The sequence below is a fragment of the Triplophysa rosa genome, linkage group LG1 (assembly GCF_024868665.1).
Source record: "Triplophysa rosa linkage group LG1, Trosa_1v2, whole genome shotgun sequence".
Lineage (NCBI taxonomy): Eukaryota > Metazoa > Chordata > Actinopteri > Cypriniformes > Nemacheilidae > Triplophysa > Triplophysa rosa.
The window spans coordinates 7,034,685-7,056,560 of NC_079890.1; the positions used below are offsets into that span (position 1 = coordinate 7,034,685).

The 21,876-nt window shown below is 41.0% G+C and overlaps 1 protein-coding gene across 3 annotated transcripts in view; it reads left to right on the plus strand.

Annotated features, from left to right (window-relative positions):
• peli3 (pellino E3 ubiquitin protein ligase family member 3) overlaps positions 1 to 21,876 on the plus strand; it is an 81,733-nt gene that overhangs the window by 30,486 nt on the left and 29,371 nt on the right. For 2 of the 3 annotated variants that reach the window (XM_057330211.1, XM_057330070.1), the window contains exon 2: positions 20,368 to 20,554. In XM_057330211.1, coding sequence (XP_057186194.1) covers positions 20,382 to 20,554 — 173 coding nt within the window. In that variant the 5' untranslated portion in view covers positions 20,368 to 20,381. Of the gene's footprint in view, positions 1 to 10,042; positions 10,123 to 20,367; positions 20,555 to 21,876 lie in introns of all 3 variants that reach the window. The other variant, XM_057330131.1, reaches the window with a different exon arrangement.

Here is a 21,876-nt window from a genome sequence, read left to right on the forward strand (position 1 = left end):
CTCTCATAAATGATACGTAATGAAGTGGATTACCATCAAAGATTGGAATTTCTTGCTTAGGAAGAGTGTTAGGTTGGGCTTGATGTACTAGATATTCAGTTAACTCCCCCTGTTTTTTCAGAATTTCGTACAGAGGTTCCCGTTGCAGTGAAAGAGTACTTGTAGCTTGATCTGTTGTCATGTTACTGTTTGAAGGTTGTACAGAATAATGAAAATCACGTTGTTGAAAGGCATTACTTTGCTGCTGGGTATTGGCTCCTTGCTGTTGCATTAATGTTGGCTTAAATGGTGGTAATGAAACATTGTATCCAGTTGTATCTTTTGGGTTTTTACACATTGGCACCCATTCATTGGCTTGTGGATTTAGTATCTTTGGTCTTGTTGAGTTAGTAATTCCTTTTCCTGAGACATCCTTTGAAGTTTGATCCTTTGTTAACGTTTCTCCTTTAATGTGAGAACTAGCAACATGTGAACGTTTACTGTGACTGCCAATGGTACTGAGGACAGCAATTTTAGCATTTGTTGCTGCAATCTCTGCATCTAATTCCAGCTGCTCCATTCTTTTCCTCAAGTCCTCCTGTTGAGCTTCAATTGCATGCTTAGTTTTTAATGCAGCAGCACGTGCTACCAGTGCAGCTCTTTCCGCTTCTGCATGCACCCGTGCTGATGAAGTAGAGGAACTACCACCCTTTGAACTATGTCTACTACAGGCAGTAACTACATTTGACACACTATCTTCTGGAACAACATCATCATTGACATTCACATCATAAGCATTGTCAGTTATTATCTGGCATGACACAGATTCAGACAACCAAACATTCACATATTCTCTAAACTCATTAATAGCAATCAATTTTGCTTTGAACCATATATCATGTTTCTCACATTCTTCATCTGGCAACAATTTTAACAAAGAGTCGTGTGCTTCACGAGCCTGTAAACATAACTCATTAAAGTTTTCAAAAACCTTTTGTACCTCAGACACGTATTCTCTGTCATTGTGCATCAACGTTTTTATAGTCTCTATTATTTTGTGCGCTTTGTTCAACTTTGTCTTTCTCAGACCTTGCAATGAATCGAGTCTTTCAGCCAAAGCCTTTGCGGTTAACTTAATTGGCCTTTTTCGGCTTTCAGGCTCGTTATCATTACCACACTTGCTTGTTTCAGTGGATTCTTCCACATCCAAACACTGTTCGTCCATCTTTCTTAAAATACACAGTCATGCAGAACTGGAAATGTTATTAGGCTTTAAGCAACCAATGCATTGGATTTACGCATATATTTCGTGTGCACAAAGTCAATGGCCATAAATTTGCAACAATATGTACCTTTGAATCCGATGCAAATCGAAGACACAGCAATCCATCCGTAATCGAATCCAACGGGAAAGCAAATATAATCCACAAACGTGCACGTAATCATCCTTGGCAAACTCCTCCTGGATTATAATAAATCCATAGTAGTCTGAAGGTTCCAAGTAGATTCCGTCCCATCGAAGTGGTAGCGGCTTCTACTAGTGCTCACAGTCCATTAGAAGAAGTTTTTGACTTAATGTTAAGTCTTCCTTTAAGACGTAATGTTGGTGGTTAACATGAGCAAGTTTTAACGCGTGTGGTAAAAGAAAGGGTCCATAAACTTGAGAATAAAAGCATAGAATTCCTTTATTTAAATTACCCGTTTACACGGTCAAAAACTGTAAGCTTCCTCCACCAACCTCACACCTGAGGCCAATGATTGTTTGGCCTTCATATACAAGTCACCCCACGCCACCTAGTGGTAAGTAGAAAAATGGCTCCTACAACGTGTGTGTTGTGAAACGCTCTTACTTGTAAACAAACAGTAAACAGTCAACCACACGCCCATCAACAAGTTTTCTTCAAATGTACTGTATATTTCTGCAAGCCCACGTCTCTGTGTCTGACAGGTAACGCGCATGTTGCTGTGTCTGACGAACAGGTCGCGCGGGTGCGCGCATATGGCGGGCATTTATCATTGCTGGCAAACTATATGACACATTTGCAGTTTTAATTGTATAGATATAGATTAATATCCACTTCATCCAACGCTCTTTGTGTTCTGCGTGTTCTTAAATTTCGCGCTACGAGGAGTGAGTAATCCTGCTTCAGATGATTCAGATCGTGCTGCGAACTGAACAAATCATTTGAACTGATTCATTAGCCTATTCAAATGGTTTTGCCCATTGTTCAATTAATGCTTTCAAAAGAATCTACTCAAAAGAATCGATCACTTGGGAATGCCCGTAAAAAGACACGACAACCTTGAAATACACAATGCGTTTTAAAAAGCGTATTTTAAAATGAAGGAACGTCACGCAATGTAAGTTATGTAAAGAAGTAAAAGTACAGATTTTCTATTAGAAATTTACTCAAGTAAGAGTAAAAGTACACACTTTTAATTTTACTTAAAAAGTACATATTTTCCAAAATGTTACTCAAGTAAATGTAACGAAGTAAATGTAGCGCGTTACTACCCACCTCTGGTCATATGAGGCGTCAGGGCTCTAGAGTAGCACGTGCGACCTTATTTCTCAATGGTGCGACTAAAAAAAATCTGAGGTCGCACCGGTGCGACCAGCCGTTCGAGGGAGAAAAAAAGTCTCTGTGACTCTGAAAGTCTCCTTGTGATTCAACAACAGACACACATTAGGCCCATATCGTGGTCTAAACCAATCAGAGATAGTGAAGGGCGGACCCCCCTCTGATTGGCAGTGGTCCAGATTTTCCTGTACGTGTGTGTACCAGAGGTCGCGTTAAACGGTTTCCATCACTCTAGTTTTATTCGCATTTTGAAGTTTTGCATCAGAAACGAGTGATGGAAACGCCAAATTTCGAATTAAAAACCCTTAATTCGCAAAAAGTTTTTACGCTCGCTTGAGGTGGTTTTTCATTTTTGCGAAAAAGGGTTAATGCGAATAATGGGAGATGGAAACGCATTTGCCGAATAAATTCCTCCAAAAAGTCACGTAATTGCACTATGAGACGGCGGGCGTAACCTGACTAACCAGAGTACTGATCTTGTTACACAGCATCAGAAATGTTGTTATAGTCATTCTTAAATGCCTGAGCAAAGTCGTGAAGTATTTCTGTAATTGCCTCTTAGAACTGTCACAACTGTGTTTCGCAAACAGCAGGCATCCACAAAAGCACCGCATTTATTGTGTTTCATAATCGTCTGCTTGCGCAAGTATTATTCTACATGAAAATCATTATATTCAGTGGCTTCTCTTACATTTCTTACTGATATTTAGTGGCAGTTTATTAGGAAGTGACGGTTGACTATTTGGATGGAAACGGTGCTTATTCGAAAATGTTTTATGCGATATTCCAATTTTGCGCATAAGCTAAATTCGCAACTTTGGATGGAAACCTAGACATATGTGATGTGATCTGGGAAAACCCATCGGATGTCGCACTGGGACGCGGGAAAGACAGTTCACCTATCAAAGTAAACCACATAACATGAAGAATGAAGGAGTATCAATGCACATTTCCCGCCAGTCCTGTGTAAACTACGGCATGCAAAGTTTTTTCATACAGTGTTTTCGTGAGATGACAGAGCTCCCCGTCTGCAGCACCGGGAGTTATCCGATCGCAAAACATACAAGGGATGATCAGAAGTCCAGACACTATGCACATGATAAACAACGTAAGACTTGCTTCACTGCTTATTAGTTGTTGTCCGTAATGTTTGCTAGTTTCCTTGTGTAGTGATAATGGCAGAGCTGTCGTTCTTTAAGTGTGCCCTGCACCATTTTCTTACTTTCGTTTTATTCAAACGGTTTTGTACAGTATTTTTATAGACTTCAACACTAGGAAATGTTTTTTTAATTAAATTGTTATTAGAGTAAGTCTTTTGCACTGTAAAGGGACTTTTACTTGTGATACTGGACTGTTGTACGTTCCTGAACATCCTAGCGCTTCAGCCGACTTCAGCCATAACTTTTGTTACATACCCGAGGTTATGAGCAAAATAAAAACTGATTTGGAAGGGGCTTGAATATGGTATCAAAAACTGTAATATATAAATTTGCACCATGTGTTGGGTTTTGCCAGATCGAATCACTTATGAATATAAACATTAAAACATTAAATATACAGATGAATATAAACAACAACGGCTTTATTGGGCATTCAGTTGTATTAAAATACAAGTTCCGAGACGCAAGTACAGTGTGATGACGTCACGAACATACTAATTACCACCTAATGCCACCTTGTACCATAGTGACGGGTATTAATAAATTATGACAGATTTTTTACGAGCCTGTCAATCAAAATGACGGACAATAAAAAAGTCTAGCGCAACCTCTGGTGTGTACGTTTGAAAATGCGTGTGCTGCAGTCAGACAGAGAGGTGAGGAGCCTATAGGCCCTTCAGTTAAACAGAGTGGATGGAGCCGCGGATGATGAGAGAAGATGAAAAGAACGATTGACAACTTTTTCGTGAATAATGTTAAGTTAAGGCCTGATCGGTCCGAAAATCATAAGCAATGCTCTGACATGGAGCCATCAACCTCCCAGGTTATGTCAAGCCCTGGTCCATTTATCTTGAGATGTTTTAAGTTTACATTTCAGTTCAGTGAAGCACTTTAAGCACCAACACTTTTTCAGTAAGTTACCTTTCTTGTAGAATTGTGCTTCAAATAAAGAACTTTATGTTGACCAGATTGTTAGTTAATCATTTACAAGTCAATTTTGCCTATATGGACAGCGATTTAAAAAAAAGTGAACTTTTAAAACTGCGGTGTTAAATGCGATGCGGTCGAAAATTTGGGTGCACCTAACTTTTGTGTGCAAAATTTAGGTGCACCAGTGCAACCAGTGCAAAAGTTAGTCTAGAGCCCTGGGCGTGCATGCCCCATGCGGGCTGATAACGCAGCCTCTGACGAGAATGTTAATGATGTCGCTAACTCTGATATAGACTTGCAGGAACAGCCTGAATATAATGAAAACACTAATAACAATGATGTCAGTGGGGTTAAAGCTTCAGGAAGTGTTAATAATATAGACAAGGAGAATGAAGGTAATGTTGGTAATGGTAACGCTATGGCTGTAGCAGAGTTTATTTTGACTGAGAAGCACATGAACACTTGAGAAGGATGAGTTCCTTTTAAAAGCTTCAGTTACTAAGAGGGAACACTTTAAGAAGTCTAAGAAAAGTAAGTGATGATGTTGTGGCAGAACAGGAAGTCAGGAAGAGTCATGAAGTTGAATACAGTACACAAGAAGAATCTGACAACAAAGCCGTAGCTTGGAAAATCAACAAAATCTTTACACCTTTGAAAAATTGAGATTCTTTCGGAAAAAGACAAAAAATATGAAGAATGTTCAGGTTGTAGACTACTTTCCTGATTGGAAAGCAATTATTGCTCGATTGGTATGTTAATGAGGGGTAAAAGTGAAAAACAATTCACAGTACAAGAAAAGTAGATTGAAGAAATTTGGGTAACGCTTTAGATTACGGACCGCAATGTACCGCATAACTAAACAGGATTTACAGCGTAACTAATTGTAACCATAATGTACCTATAGAGCTTGTTAATCGACGTCAGGCTGCATCGAATGTTGCGCCATCTTGGGAGGATGGTTGCTAGTGTGTTCAATGCAGTGTTTTGTTTTTCTTGATTGATTGGGAAATAAAACTATGGTAGGTCGGTCTTGTTGTTAAAAACTGCAATTACGCAGAGTCATTCAGGAAATGTCCCTGGTTCTTTCAATTTCGATTTCTCCATATATCAAACAAAACAAGTAACAGTACATATCAAAACAATAATAGCAGTGGTGTATTATCCTCCCAAGATGGTGGCGCCACTGCAACATAGGGCATGATGTCAGCTTCACATTCTCTATACAGTACATATTTGTAGGTAAAGCTGAACAATATGCAAAGTTTGGCGTCAGGAAATTAAAAAAATATTTATACTGTAAGTAATTTAAAACTATGGGGTAACTATTTTAATATAATGTTGTATGCTATACAACAATCTTGGCGTGAACGTACACTAAATTTTTGTAATCATAATCTACCCATAAATAAGTTACTGTGGATATTAATTAAGTACAGGGTTCTTATTTTATTATTATAGCAAACATGAAATAAGGGGAAATTATGTGTTTTTTGCCCAAGCAAAACAGCAGCACGTAGACTGTCTGTCAACTGTAAATTTGACAGAGTTTTGACTTTAGGATTCAATTCTGTTTGATTGATTTTAGGATTGTTGGTCACTATGAGTTATTTTGATGAGTTTTAATGTGTAAAATGTGCAAAATCAATATTGATCTTTTGAGACTATAATCAAGTAGTTCAAGAGCGGTTTGATTTGGATGTTTATATGGTATGCAGTTCCCTCATAAATGTTTTTTTCCTTACTCTTACCCTTTTGTCCCCTAAACTTTACATATTGTTCCCCTTTATCTACAGATATGTACTGTAGAGGTACAGTATTGTAAAAAGTAGTTACACTGTAAATCCTATTTAACAATGCGGTACATTGTGGGATGTAGAATGAAACTGGAATTGCAATGAGACTGTACAGAGTAAACTGTGATATGCAATGAGAGAGTACAGAGTAAACAGCGACCTCTAGAGGCGGAAATAAAAATAATACTTACAGCAAGTGGAGACACACACGTGAGACTACACTATGCAGAGAGCAGAATAGGCTACAATATTTGCGGATTTAAATGTTTGACAATGACAAGGTAGAGCACATTGCAGTACCAGGACATGTTAAAAAGTAATTAATTTGTTGACTTTATGCTGCATTAAGTTGCAGTATTTTGCCAACAAGAGCGCGCAAAAAAAAGCAAAGTTAAATTTATTTGATCTAGTGAGCACTCTTAACGTAATATCCTAATGATTTTTGGCATAAAAGAAAAATCGATAATTTTGACCCACACAATGTATTTTTGTCTTTTACTAAAAATGTTCCTGTGCTACTTAAGACTGGTTTTGTGATCCAGGGTCACATATTAGCAGCATAAAATAGACAGTAGGAAAGTAAGGGAAAGAAAAATTAAATAAAAGCTTAATGTGGTGTGCCATGTCGGTGTCGCTGGAGTCGCCAGGTAGACGCAGGTCTTTACCTTGTCGGTCTTCACACGAGGGCTGCAGCTTCCATGTCAGAAATCAGTGCTAATATAATACAGGCTCCCTGATTGCTTACTGGGTCAGTGATTGCTTCACAGCTGAGCCCATCTACTCAATTAACAGCTCAAGGCTTCAAAGTGCTACGTGAAAGTATCTCAAGCTAGATGGCTAGGTTCTAACAACAGCTACTTAACAGACACAGCAAGCTCACTACAGCTACAGCTAGCTAGGCAGACAAAATGCTTACAAACATACCACATACATGTGTGCATTTTGAGACAAAACAATGGCACTGATGTATTCAAAGATGTGTCATTGCAATCAGTTTTCAGTTTAGACAGATCTAACATTTATTTTAGTCTAGGACTAGTCTTAAGCCCTGTACAGGAAACCACCCCATAGTCTTACAAAACTAGTAACACTTACATAAGTAAAAGCAAAAGAATCAATGCAAAAAGAAACAATGGCACATTATGCATTATGCATTCTTTGGTTTCAACTTGACAGAGCACTTTCAGCAACATGTTCAAGGAATATGTGCATATTAAGACAAAACTGTAGGGTTCCAGAGCTGCAATTCTGTCCTCTGAAAATTCAGCCTTTTGTAATGTCTCCATGGCCTCTAAAACATCTTGGTCCTCTATGCAGAGTACTTTGGGCAGCTGAAGAGAACCAAGCAGCGCACTTGACTGCTCCAAATACCACTCACCGGATTTTTACCTGAAATAATATACTGTCATACATGGACAAAACATTTATATTTAAATTTACGGCAATGACCGCAAGATGTTCTCGTCTGTTGAAAATGGCGTTGCTCGCAAGCAGCGCGCGAAGAGTGCAGGTGTTCGAATGCAAATGACGTCACTTGCACAGGAAGCGAAGGTGTCTGAGAGTGAAAAAGTGAAGTGAAGTGAAAGTGACCTATTAGTCAGATATGGTGACCCATACCTGAAATGTGACCTCTGCTTTTAACCCATCCAGAGAGTAGTGAACACACGCAGAGCAAGTCGTGAACACACGTACACCCGGAGCAGTGGGCAGCTATTCACTGCAGCGCTCGGGGAGCAAGTAGGGATAAAGTGCCTTGCTCAAAGGCACCTCAGTCGTTACCCGCCGGCCCTGGGGATCGAACCGGCAATCTTCTGGTCACGAGTCCGACTCTCTAACCATTAGGCCATGTTATAACCTATGGTAACATATTTTCCACATGTGCTACATGTGTTGCAACATGTGGTGACATGTTGCCCACATGTGATCACATGGTGTCCACATGTAATCACATGTTGTCTACAGATTATCCACATGTGGCGTTAGGTTGTCCACATGAATTTCACATGTTGTTCACACATGGTTATGTGTGGCCACATGTGATCCCATGTAAAAACCATGTGATCACATGTGAAAAATGTGTGAAACTCATGTGACTTTTCTGTAAGGGTGCAAGTGCAATTGTGCAGCCAGACCCTTTTCAAACAATGTAGCCCAGGAGTGTCCAACCCTGCTTTTGGAGAGCTACCATCCAGCAGACTTCAGTTCCAACCTCGCTTCAGCACACCTCTCAGTAATTATGAAGCAACCCTGAAGACCTTGATTAGATGGTTCAGGTGTGTTTGATTGGACAGGGTTGGACACCCCTGATGTAGCCAAATGTACATTTCTTACTATGTGAGACAAAATGTAATGTGAGTCATGTAAAGATAAACTTACCATAGCAATGCTAGTCATCTAGTCAGGCCTTGACACTGACTTTGCAGTGCTCTAGACTATGACCAAATAGTCACATTTTGCGATTTGCATTATAGATTTAATGTGTAGAAACATTATATTGTTCAAGCGGCGCATCCAGTCGCTGCCTTTCGCCTCCCCTCATTCAGCCATTCGCTTCTCAATCAGTGCCCCACCCCACAAGGCCGTAATGCGTGAATGTAAGAGTCACGTTCAATGCTGAAGATAAAGCGGAAGAATCGCAGCGTACATAACAGATCAGCGGACGGACAAGACACCTCAACATTTGACAATTATGTTCATTCTAAATACAGATAAATATAGACTGTGTATGTTCTTAAAGTCATGAAGTTATATTTATAAACATTTATACCTGCCATTACAACAGAACTTTATGCAATATACACTCACCTTAACGATTTCTATACATCGCTGTCCTGCCCAAAATAAACCTAAACATTGGAAAAACAGCACAAGTAACAATTAATTTAAAATACATGTAAACTAAAAATGAATTGTGTGCATGGTACGTTGCAAAACGGGTTATTTTAGATTGTTACTTTGACTCAATGACGCCCACTTCTGGTGGATTCACCTCCTGCAGTTGGTTTAGCGTTCTATGTGCAATCCAGTCATTTATATACTGTAAATCTGTGGTCAAACTATATTAGATCCATAGATCAGTATATTCGCTATTAAAGAGTAAGTAGCATGAGATCATGAAAATTACATTTCATGCAGTGTGTTATGTTGCCGTGTTTGAAAGTAAGCTGTCTGCCAAGTTGTAAGTCCGAATGTGAAAAGATAACAATAATAAGTTATTGGCTTGTAAAAATGGGAGTCGACTCTGAATCATGCAAACAAGACATGAGCTAGTCCGAGTCTCTAACCGCCGCGTATCTACGTCACTACACATAGTCCCCGCCTGCGTTTTGCTGGGACTGCCGCGAAAACTTCACTACTAGTCTCCTCCCCCAAAACACTGTCGCTCATTCATGATGCATGTGTATCATGTCTAGAAACTGTGTTCTACGTTGTGAAACTAAGTCCATCTTATTTCAACTACCAAAGGAAGAACTTCTGAGGGAACAATGGTTACAATTCATTTTTCAAACGATACCAAAGGAGTATAACCCAAGGGTTTTACTGTGCGCGTGTCATTTCACCAAAAATTGCTTAAATAATCTTGGTGCGTTCACTGCAGGATATGTGAAACGACTATCCTTGAAAGAGGGGGCAATACCAACCTTATTTGGACCTGTTAGCTCCACCGAATCACAACCTGTAAGTGTGAATATTTATTTTTGTCTTAACGTTAAGAAATATTTGTGTACCTTATGTCTGTGTTTAGCTAATGCATATAACGCTATCATTAGCATGTACCGTTATTTCTGGAGTATTACAGTTTGTTAATCTTGCTATTAACTCGGCTAATTTAATTGTTCAATCTATTAACTCTCAAAGTATTTATTTCAAAAACTGAGTCGAGTACTATCTGTATTGTAATAACATCTGAAGATACGAACACCGTACACTGTATGCCGTGTCAACTAGTCCAAGTATAATACTGTTACAAGAGAATTGTAAATGTCCTTTTTCTTACTGGCATCTGCAGAAGGATCAATTAATTTTCCAAATACTCTTTTGAGTGTAACATTTACACAGGGCCAGCGCTACCTACAGGCAGAGCAGGCAGTTGTCTAGGGCCTCGGGCTTGGAGGTGGGGCCTCTTTAACTGTAACGTGTCTCCAACTTCAACGCACATAACATCAAACTATACTGCAAGAGTGTTTCGAAAGCATATACGCAACAGTGTACTTGAGTCTTGGCTGCGCACACCTGTCCTAACATGCAGCCCAACACATGTAATCTCTTTTACTGTCATTATTATTTTTACGCATTTTAAAACGTTTGCCCATTTAAACTTTCTATCGATTTCTCACTCGAAGTGCGCGCACATGTAGATGCCAGTTCTCATGCAGCACAAGGCTACAAGCAAGTTATCTATAGTTTTTTTTGCGCATCTTATATTAGTTACTGTGAAATGCAAGGTTATGTCAAAACCACATGAAAACAGTCCGTTATTGTCTTAAGTGAAAGTAAACAGTCGGATATATATCCCTATATCGGATCAGTGAATTAAAATGACTGTTGTTATTGCGGAATAAACCCCTTCAGTGTAATACAAGAAGACCCTCCGCTTCGCGTCGTGTCCTGATCACACTGTCAGGGCTTATTCTCTGGCTGCATTACATTATCCCTTACGTATAGACTAAAAACCTGCTGCTGTTTTTGTCTTCAATGTTAATGAAACAACAAAATACAAAATTATGAACTGCTCTTGACTAAAGAAGTTTAGTTTCTTTATTTTAAATCAGTGTGTTTATTTAATTCATACAGTGAAGAAGCAGTTTTAATGTTACTAAATACTTTTAATGTTTCTAAATTCAGACGTTACTTCCATTAACATTTAGTCATTTAGCAGACGCTTTTATCCAAAGCGACTTACTCAACTAAACTAATAACCCAGGCCCAACCAGGGGAACCAGTTCCCCTCTGGCAAAAACTGCAGCATCTCTACAAGCTCCACAATGCTTGCACAACTAGGCTATATAAAAAGAAAATAAACATAGTAAAAAGATAGATAATAGGTTTAACATTCTAATAGCATTTGAAATTTTGTAGTGAGGACTTGTCGGGTCGCCGCTTCCCTCTCTCAGCTCTAGCAGATGTGGTAAATTTGGAACAATGAGAAAAGACAGCTGAGAGTAAAGTACTGTTCTATACTCTTTGATGCAACAAGTACATCAGTTGTTATGGGAAGTGTTCTTGGTTCCGGTTGATCTAACTAATGCAGCCTAAACCCTTAGACCCTTTTGTATTATGGAAGTGTAGTGTATGCAAGATTAAAAAGATGCGTCTTTAGTCTAGATTTAAACTGACAGAGTGTGTCTGCCTCCCGGACAGTACAAGGAAGACTGTTCCAAAGTTTAGGCGCTTGATAGGAAAAGGAGCTACCACCTGCACTTGATTTTGAAATTCTAGGTATTACCAACTGACCGGAGCCCTGGGAGAGTAGTGAATGTGTACTGCCCAACAAAAGTACTGTAATACAAGAGAAGCTCACTCAGGTACTGAGCAGCTAAATCATGTAGGGCTTTGCAGTTAATCAGTAAAGTTTTAAAGTTAATGCGTTGCTTAATAGGTAACCAATGCAATGTTGATAGAACTGGGCTAATATGCTCATACTTTTTTGTTCGTGTAAGAACTCGAGCTGCTGCGTTTTGAACTAGCTGGAGTTTTCATCTAGTGGCCCAGGAGAGACACCTCTGGCTCAACCTTGTGCAGATGTGTGACGCTGAGGAAGTTCGCTTTCTCGACACACCAACTCGCAAGGAGGGGCTGTTTGGTGATACTGTCGAGAGTTCTTGGCAGTGAAGAAGCAGACCTGCCCCCCGGGGGATTGCCCGCCGCGACCCGGCCGCCCTTCGAGGTCCCGGGCGGCGTCTGCTCCCCAGCAGTCCCGGCCCTCTTCGACGACGAACCCGGCTCCGGCGCCCCCTACCCAGGCAGCCCCCGGGTAGAAGATGTAGAGGAGGAGACCACCGTCCCGTCACCTGCCGCCGCAGAGCAGCCCTGACGGGACAAGCCCAGGGAGATCAAGACCAGATCAGACCCGACCCCAGCCATTCCATTGCTGGTCGGTCGGTCTGGGACGGTTCCTGCCCCATCCCAGCACCTGCTGGGCACCTTCGGGGGCCTTGCGCCCATATTCTGAGTTTCTCTCCCTCTCGGTTTTTCCTCAGCCGCTCTCACCCTCCAGAGGACTGTGTTCGGCAACTCGACATTGCGTCACGGCGAGACGCAATATCGGGCATACACTCCAGCAGAGTGTAAGTCAGCAGAGCCGATTTCCTCCCCGGGGGCCTCCCCACGATGAGCGATCCGCACTGCCAGCCATCGAACCACCCCCCGGAGATTGATGAAGCAGAGCGAACCCCTGGTCCCTTTCTCGGTCCCTGGGAGCCTGGCTAGAGCTTAGGGAATACGATCCGTCTCGGCTACGCGATCCAATTCGCCAGACGACCGCCCAAATTTTGGGGCATCCTCTCCACTTCAGTCAGAGGCAAGGATGCTCCCGTGCTTCGGGACGAGGTCGCCACCCTTCTGGCAAAGGAAGCGATCGAGCTCGGCCCTCCAGTCGAGATGTTCAGCAGGTTTTACAGCCCGTACTTCATCGTCCCCAAGAAAGGCGGGGTGTTGCGCCCCATTCTAGATCTGCGTACCCTGAACAGGCACCTACACAAGCTGCCGTTCAGGATGTTCACACAGAAGCGCATCCTGACGTCTATCAGATGTCAGGATTGGTTCATGGCAATCTACCTGAAGGACGCGTACTTTCATGTCTCGCAGGCATATCAGTACAGGGTCCTCCCCTTCGGTCTGTCCTCGTCCCCACGAGTCTTCACGAAGGTCGTGGAAGCCGCCCTCACTCCCCTCAGGGAGAAGGGCATGCACGTACTCAACTATCTCTATGACTGGCTCATCTTGGACCTGGTGCTCCGGCACCTTGATCGTTTGGTGCTACAGGTCAACCGGGAAAAGAGCAAGCTCTCCCCCGTGCAGAGCATCTTTTTTCTCGGCATGGAACTCGACTCTGTCTCCATGACAGCGCGGCTGACTACCGAGCGCCTCTCTGCCGATGCACCCTAACCCCCTGGTTTTCAATGACCTTTCTGCAGGTTTCGAGGCACGTCGTGGTGACGTCGTGGCAACTCGAAATACTTAAGAAATCAATTCAAACAACACATGTAATTAAACTTGAAAAAGAAATTAAATGCAAAGTGCAATGCTCACTCAGAACGAGTGCACGAAAGAGAGTTGGGGATGCGAATGCTTGGGTGTGTGTGTGTTTTACCCAACAACCATGAATGGCGGGGAGTCTTTGCGGCAAGGCAACATCTCAAGGGGAAAAAAAGGGAAAACCTGAAAACATTGGAATTATCAAAGTGTTGTACCAAGATGTATCAAGATATTGAAAGCGTACTGCAAATCAATGGTGGCTCTTTTAAGATAGGAAGAGGTCAAAGGGAGGGGTGTGCTCTACAGTCCTGGTCACCATTATTGGCACCCTTGGTAAATATGAGCAAAGAAGGCTGTAAAAATAAATCTACATTGTTTCTCCTTTTGATCTTTTATTTAAAAAATATACAATATTCCAACATTTCATTAAAGTAAAACAATTTTAAGTAGGGGGAATATCACAGAGAGCAATACACCCTGTCCACAATTATTAGTACCCCTAGAAATTCTTATGAGTAAAATACTGGGTAAATGGAGAAATGACACTCCAACTTTACCTGAAGGGTTAAAATTTCACATTCACTGATTTTATTCTGGGGGCTGGATACAACCGCAATCAAAGATTCAAATGGCAGCTTATTCATTTTATGGTTGGGTAAGCAAAAATGGCAATATACATTTCAAGGAGAAATAAGATCAATAATTTACATGCCCAAGATAGTGTTTTGTTATTTAAAGCCTTTATTAAATCTAGAAATTCAGTCGAGTTTAAATACAATAAGGGGATGAGGGATTTGGAAACTTTTGTTTCCCTTTCTGTCGGTCTCTCGACGTTGTGTCGAGATAAAATGGGGTTTGAACTTTAGAACCTACCATCTCTGATTGTATTTAAAAATGGCATGGCATGCCAGTCTCCGCCCTGTGCATACAGGTATAAGAGGAAGATGGGGTGCCCATTCATTCACCTTTTGTCAGGCCCAGAGCACGAGCCACTAGGCGCCTGTATGCCTACAAGTGCCGCCTCTTCTCGTCCTGGTGTTCTTCCCGTGGGAAGATCCGCAGAGTTGTGCGATCTGTGTCGTACTGTACATCCTCAAGGGAAGGTGAGAGCAACCTCTCCCCTTCCACCCTCAAGGTGTATGTCGCCATTGCTGAACATCACACGCTTGTTGCGGGTAAGTCTTGGACAGCACGACCTGGTCATCAGATTCCTCAGGGGCGCGAGGAGGCTGAATACTCCCCGTCCACGCTCTGTACCCTCTTGGGTGTCCTCGAGGGCCTGAGAAGGGCCCCATGGAGCCCTGGGAGAAGACGCTCTACCTCATCTCACGATGAAGACGGCTCTCCTAGTGACGCTCGCCTGCATTAAGAGGATAAGTGAGTAAGTAACACCGTGGTACTGAGTCCCGGCTACGTACCCAAAGTTCCCACCGCTCGCTTCAGGGACGAGGTGTTGAACTTACAGGTGCTCCCCACTGGAGGAAGATCCAACCCTGCCATGTTGTGTCCAGCACGCGACCTGCGCCTCTACTTGGACCGCAAGCAGAGCTTCAGAAGCTCTGAGTAGCTATTCAGAAGCTCTGGGCAGCTCTTTGTCTGCTCGGGATGACAGCAGAAGGGGAGAGCTGTCCCCAACAGAGATTGGTGCACTGGATCGTGGACACCATCACTCTGGCGTTCCAGTCCCAGGATCTCCCGTGCACACTTGCAGTGACAGCGATCACTCCACCCGAGGTGTAGCCTCCTTGTGAGCACCGGCTCAGGGCGCCTCTTTGGCAGACATTGCAGAGCTACGCCCAACAATTTTGCACCTTCAGGTAGAGCCCGTGTCTGCACGAGTCTTGCACGCAACAGGTAAGACTGGCGGCTGGCTGGGCGTACGCCTGCAAAGCGCCTTCTCCCCTCATCAGGCGAGTCGGTGCACTATTTCAGCTTCCCCCACCGGGCGAAGGACAAGCATCCCACCCATCACAAAAGCACTTCTTTGGTTTACGAGCCAGGTGGAGCGGCCCGTATACCAAGTCCAGTATAGGTAGAGTTATCCCTCATGAGGTGAACCCTATACCTGAGCTAGTGCTCCACACTCCCCCCTTGGGTCGTCCCATCTGACGTTTCCTCGCTGTTGGTTCCCCTTTTGGTGAACCTGTGACCTCCCCTCGGTGCACTCCACCGCTTCTGTGCACCGCTGGTTGGGGCCCCCACTACTACTCCCATGAGATCTCCCCACTGATGAGACCGTGTAGGAATTCCACGTATTACCTCCCTACGGCAGGATATGGTCTCTGTAGCGTTCCTCCTCAGGTGAGGGTGTAGCACTTCCCAGTGTTCCTTACTGTGCCGGGCAGCTATCTTGTCTCTAGAGTAGGAAGGCCACTGCCTGTACGGCCGTTGGTAAGAGCCTCTCGTCATTGACACACTCGAACTGATGCCTTACTACACCACTGGAGGGTTACGATTTGCGGTAGTGCTCACTTGTGACTCGCCCAGGCCAGTCAGTGTCGCTCCGCTGGAAGTCCTGACGCGGCTCAGCATTGTGGCATTTTGTATAGGGACCCCATTCTGTCTCGACACAACGTCGAGAGACCGACAGAAAGGGAACATCTCGGTTACAACTGTAACGTCTGTTCCCTGATGGAGGGAACGAGACATTGTGTCCTTCATGCCACAACACTTCGGCGTCCGCTGCAGCGACCGAGAGTGCCTCTCAGGTTCCTCAGCACAAAAAGTGAATGAATGGGCATGCCATCTTCCTTTTATACCCGTATGCATGGGGCGGAGACTGGCATGCCATGCCATTCGCCAAGTTCAATGGCCTTTTAAAAGTACAATCAGACATGATAGGTTCTCAATTTCAAACCCCATTTTGTCTCGACACAACGTCTCGTTTCCTCCATCAGGGAACAGAGGTTACAGTCGTTACCGAGACGATTACAGTTTTAATAAAGTACTTTGTGCTGTGGTGGAGGAAGACTTAATTTTTAACGTTTTGCTGTGTTGATGTGTTTGTTCTGTTTTTTTTCTTTTGGTATTTATGTTATGGCAATTGATTGAATAAATGTACATGTTAAAAATCAAACCTCTCTCGCTCTCTCTCTCTCACACTCTCTCTGTGTACTCCACTCACTCACTTATTGTATGCTCTCACACTCTCTCACCCCACTGCAGAGGCTGCGACAGAGGATTGTGGGAATGAGGAGAGTTAAAAGGAGAAGGCAATTGAAGATGATACAGTATAAACAGAAAAAAGACGTAAAAGCAGATCAGAGGAAGTTGTTATCCGTTCTCATCAATCTGCATATAAATAACATGACCTTGTGCGATACGATGTCTTATTAAATTAACAATCACACACCCTACACGTCTTGATGGCAAAATTACACCACAATATATAAATTTGTCTTGTCTGCTCTGCAACGAGTATTACATGCATTCGGAAAGTGTAAAGTGTTGTTATTTATACGCAGATTGATGAGAACAGGTTGAAACTAAGGAAAGACAGATATAAACATGGATTAAAGTTCTCCGTCGCTACGATGGATTTCCGTTAATTGCACAGAGTCTACGACAGATTTCCATCAATTGCAGGGTTCCAGCCTGTCCTTAATGTCTTAAATTCACTTTTCATAGTGTTGTTAACCCTTTTCCGCCGCGTACGATCACACCGGTGTGATTAGGACATTCAGCGCTTTGGCTGGCACTGAGCCAGAGCCATCTCAATCCTGTCACATATCACAACTATGCAGTGCTTTCAACCACATAATGTTTAATTTAGGCTTCAGACATATTGTGCCTAAAAGCACAAAATACATTTAGATATTGTACAATACACACTGATGTCTATGGAAGTGGCAATAACAATCTCCTCAAATGTAATTTGAGGGATGTGTTTTATTCACATCAGACACAATATCTGCAATGTAAGCAATAGTTAAGATCACTCATTTCTTCTACCAGTTCACCAGGCACTTGCATTTGTGTTTTTAAAGAGAAGTGAATGAATTCACGTGATGTAAATCCGACAGATCTCAGACCACGACAGAAACAAACATGGCGGCGCCCGCTCATAGCTCAACTAACGCGATCATTATAAAAGTGTTTAAACAACACATTCACATGCACATATCTGACAATAGCAATGTCAGATATTTCATGACATAGTTAAAAGTTTGTGAATTTTTTTGAGTAAAAAAGAAAAATTATGTAAAAGCAATGCATCAGTCATACAGCTGCTGTGGCTCTGCGGTGTGCCACATGATAAGCAGTTCCGCGTCGCCATGTAAATGTTAAAGTGATAGGCTACCTTCTTAACGGTCGCCTTGGAAAAGCTATTCAAACACTGTAACTAGTCACTGTAGCTAGTCAAACACTGTAACGGGTGTCAGGTGTAGCCAAGCTTCAGGAATATGGTTTCACAGCCAAAAGGCAGAAAAAGTGAAAAGTTAATTATTAAGAGTTTCAGAAAACATGGTTTGGTCTTGTAAGATAAATTAAAAAGTGCACTGAGAAGTTATAGATGGTTGATTATTTGTCTAGGTAAGTATCATTTTTTCATAGATTAAAAATAACTTTTAAAATATGCAAACTGGCAATACTACGTAAAGTGGTTCAAAACATCTCCCTTTAAAATGCTATTGGTTTCGACTATTTAGGTAAAGTGTCGGTTAAAGGAATATGACTTGGCCTGAAAAAACATCTCCCTTTAAAACGCTATTGGTTTCGACTATTTAGATAAAGTGTCGGTTAAAGGAATATGACTTGGCCTGAAAAAAACAATCTGCCAAAAGTTTTTTTTCACTTTAATCCATGTATAAAGGAGAAAGACATTTAAAGTACTTGCACTGTAGGAGTTGACTCTTTTAATAAAGCAGAACCTGATGAATTATTGATAAGGCCCCAAATAAATTGTTAGAACAGTTAGACTAGTAGGAGAAAGCGCTTGTCAATTTATTACAGCCATTAGTCCCTTTGGCAGAAGTCGTATAGATTGTTTTACTTTAAAATATGCAATTTCAAAATGTTCCGTATTCTCATAACCAGCCTTCTATATGCCTCTGTTTCTGTTAATCGCCATCGCATATCTCTCCCGTTCCCTCCTTCCTCCCCCAGGTTGTGGGCTGATTAGAAACTATGTGGCACAGAGCAGGCAATCCATCAACCTGCCAAATCCTAGCATACACACACACACTATATATTTTCTTCGGCATGTAAGAGTGCTGTGCATTCCTAGAAATCTTCCATTATTTATAATCTGCTGTTTTATATACTGTACACTACTGTTACACCACACTATATTAGTTGTGAATCTTTTTCCCTTTTCCTTGCTTTTCTTTATCTGACTGTACCTCCCTGCTCCTCACCTTCATCACCTGCCCCACCATTCTGTTTCTATTTTTGTCCTCTCTTTCTATTTTTCTCTCCATCCCTCCTTCTCCTAGCTCACCCACCCTCCTACCTCCAGTCCACCTCTTACCACTGCACTCTGACAGTCAATGCAGTGCCTGGCTCATATGAGTTGTCTGTCATCTTTCTGCAAAACAGGGGTTTACATATGGGATTGATTGATTATGCTAAATAGATTCGGGAAGATGGATGTGCATGCATTAAGGATTTGGAAAGATGGATGTGCATGAATTATAAAATCTGTAAAAATGTTTAATGGTCTTTTTTCCCAAAGGTTTTTCCAAATTATTATTTACAGTAAATGGATGTCAATATATGAATATAGTATTTTATTGTGTCATACTGTACTTCATCACACTTAAATGATTCAGATCATCTAACCAATTTTTATATTAGACAAAGATAACATGAGCAAATAAAAAATGCAGTTTTTAAATGATGATTTTATTTATTATAGGAAAAAAGCTATCCAAACTTACTTGGCCCTATGATAAAAATGTATTTGCCCCCTAAACCTTATAACTGGTTGTGCCACCCTTGGCTGTGGAAGAATTTTAGCCTACTCTTTTTTTTTGCAGAATTGTTTTAATTGAGGAACATTGACAGTACTGACAGTAATCATGCCTTGGTGTGGCTAATAAACTTGAACTGAATTATTCACAGTTTATTCATGATTTTACAATGGGGGGGGCAATTACTGCTCCGGGTGTACGTGTGTTCACCACTTGCTGTGCGTGTGTTCACTACTCTCTGGATGGGTTAAATGCAGAGGTCACATTTCGGGTATGGGTCACCATATCTGACTAATAGGTCACTTTCACTTTCATTACTTTTTCACATAGGGCCAGGTAGGTTCGTATAGCTTTTTCCTTTAATAAATGAAATCATTATTCAAAAATTGCATTTTGTATTTATTCATATTATCTCTGTCAAATATTATCATTTTGTCAGAGTGTGACAAAAATGCAATAAAAGAAAAAATTAGGAAGGTGGGCAAATATTTTTCACAGCACTGTAGTATTTACTTCAGTTATGTTTCATCAATGTACATTGCATAGAGAAAATTTGTATTTTTAATACCATATACTATCTTTATATTTTATCTTTTCATGTACTACTGATATTGTTATTATTTATTTATTATTTTATTATGATGTATGTAATGCTGATTTGCAACAATAAGAATTATGAAAAGCACTGTATAAATAAAATTGAATTGAATTTCCTAGATAAAATTGGTGAGCACAGTTCAGTGTGTGAGAAAAAAAAACTAAAGGTGATGTGTTGTAATCATCAACAACATCTTTCTTATTTACCCACTTACAGCTGTTTTGGTGGAAATGGTTTTGGAAGGGAGCTCTGAAGCTCTTTGCCCTTCCCCATCTTTAGAGCTGCGGCCATCTTGCAATAAAAGCCAGCCATCTCCTACTCTGGGCTCAGGATCCCAGTCCCATAATGCTCTCTGCCCTGAGGACAAGGAGCCCATCAAGTACGGGGAGCTGATTGTACTGGGGTAAGTGAACATCCCCAGCAGACTGAAATATTGTAATATTTAAAAAAGGTGGTTAATTCCTTTTTTATAAGTAGTGTATAAGTATACATATATATTTTTTAAATAGCATGTAATCACAGCTTTGTCAAGTTTAAGGGTAAACAGAACATTCTGGATCAATAAGTGACAGCATTTGTGAGGTCAAAGAGAGCTTTGTCGATTTCCACATGTGTAGATTATGTCTCATATTTCATAATAAATATGCTCTTCGCTGACAATTAAATACATTTTAATAAATACAAAAAATGTCTGGAACAATTATATAACTGTAAATCTATTGCTGAAAGGCATTTGAAAAGTTGCAAAAATACATGAAAATGTCTAAATACAGAGTGTTTCAAGAAGTCTAGTCATACCACTTAAACGTTGTACATGTTTAAATAAGATTAAATTAAAACAAAATTGCGAAGTTCCCTTTAGGATTCCCTTTAGGGAAGTCGTGGCACTTGGCAGCCACTGTCGACACCACAAGCGGTCCTAGAGGGCATAACCTGGCTACTTCAGTCATTATGTCCCCTCACTATTTAAAATGATAATAAACAAAATAATTTTAAAAACATTAGAAATTTTAATTTGGTTAATATTGATTAAGGAAGCAACAAGAGCAGAGGTTAAAAAATGTAGGGTCTGTTTAATTTCTCAAATTCCATTTTTTTGTCGACAGACTTGACAGACAACAGTGTCTTGCGCAGTACTACTGTTGATCAAAAACACAAGCTAAATGTCTTTGACAAAGGATGCTTGCATCCACAGGCATTGCTTAACAAGAAACGAGCGTATACTGTTTTCCATTTCGCGGACCGGGAAATTTTTCTGTGCATATTGATAAAGTGGAGATACAGGCTGTCTATCTGGGCTGTCTGTTGGATCATGTTATTGGTAAAATTGGAGCGTGTTTCAGTGAACGTAATTCAAAGTTGGCAGCAGACAGTGAGATCTCACTCTTTATAGTTGTTATAATGACACAATGGCTTTGCTTAGACGTAAAGTATGGAATTCCAGAATTGACTTAATTAAAAATAAATAAATACAAAAAAAATCCATGAAGAAATGTAAAAAAGCAAAAATAAATGAGTATTTATACTTTTATTTCCTTATTTATGGGTAATTATATATTTTTTCACGCTTATTTATTTTTTCATTTATTTATTTATACATTTATTTATTTCCGCTTTTATTTATTTCCACATTTATTCATGTATATATGTATTTATTCCTACATTTATTTATTTTTACATTTATTTATTTCTACATTTATTTATTTATGTATTTCTTTGTCTGTA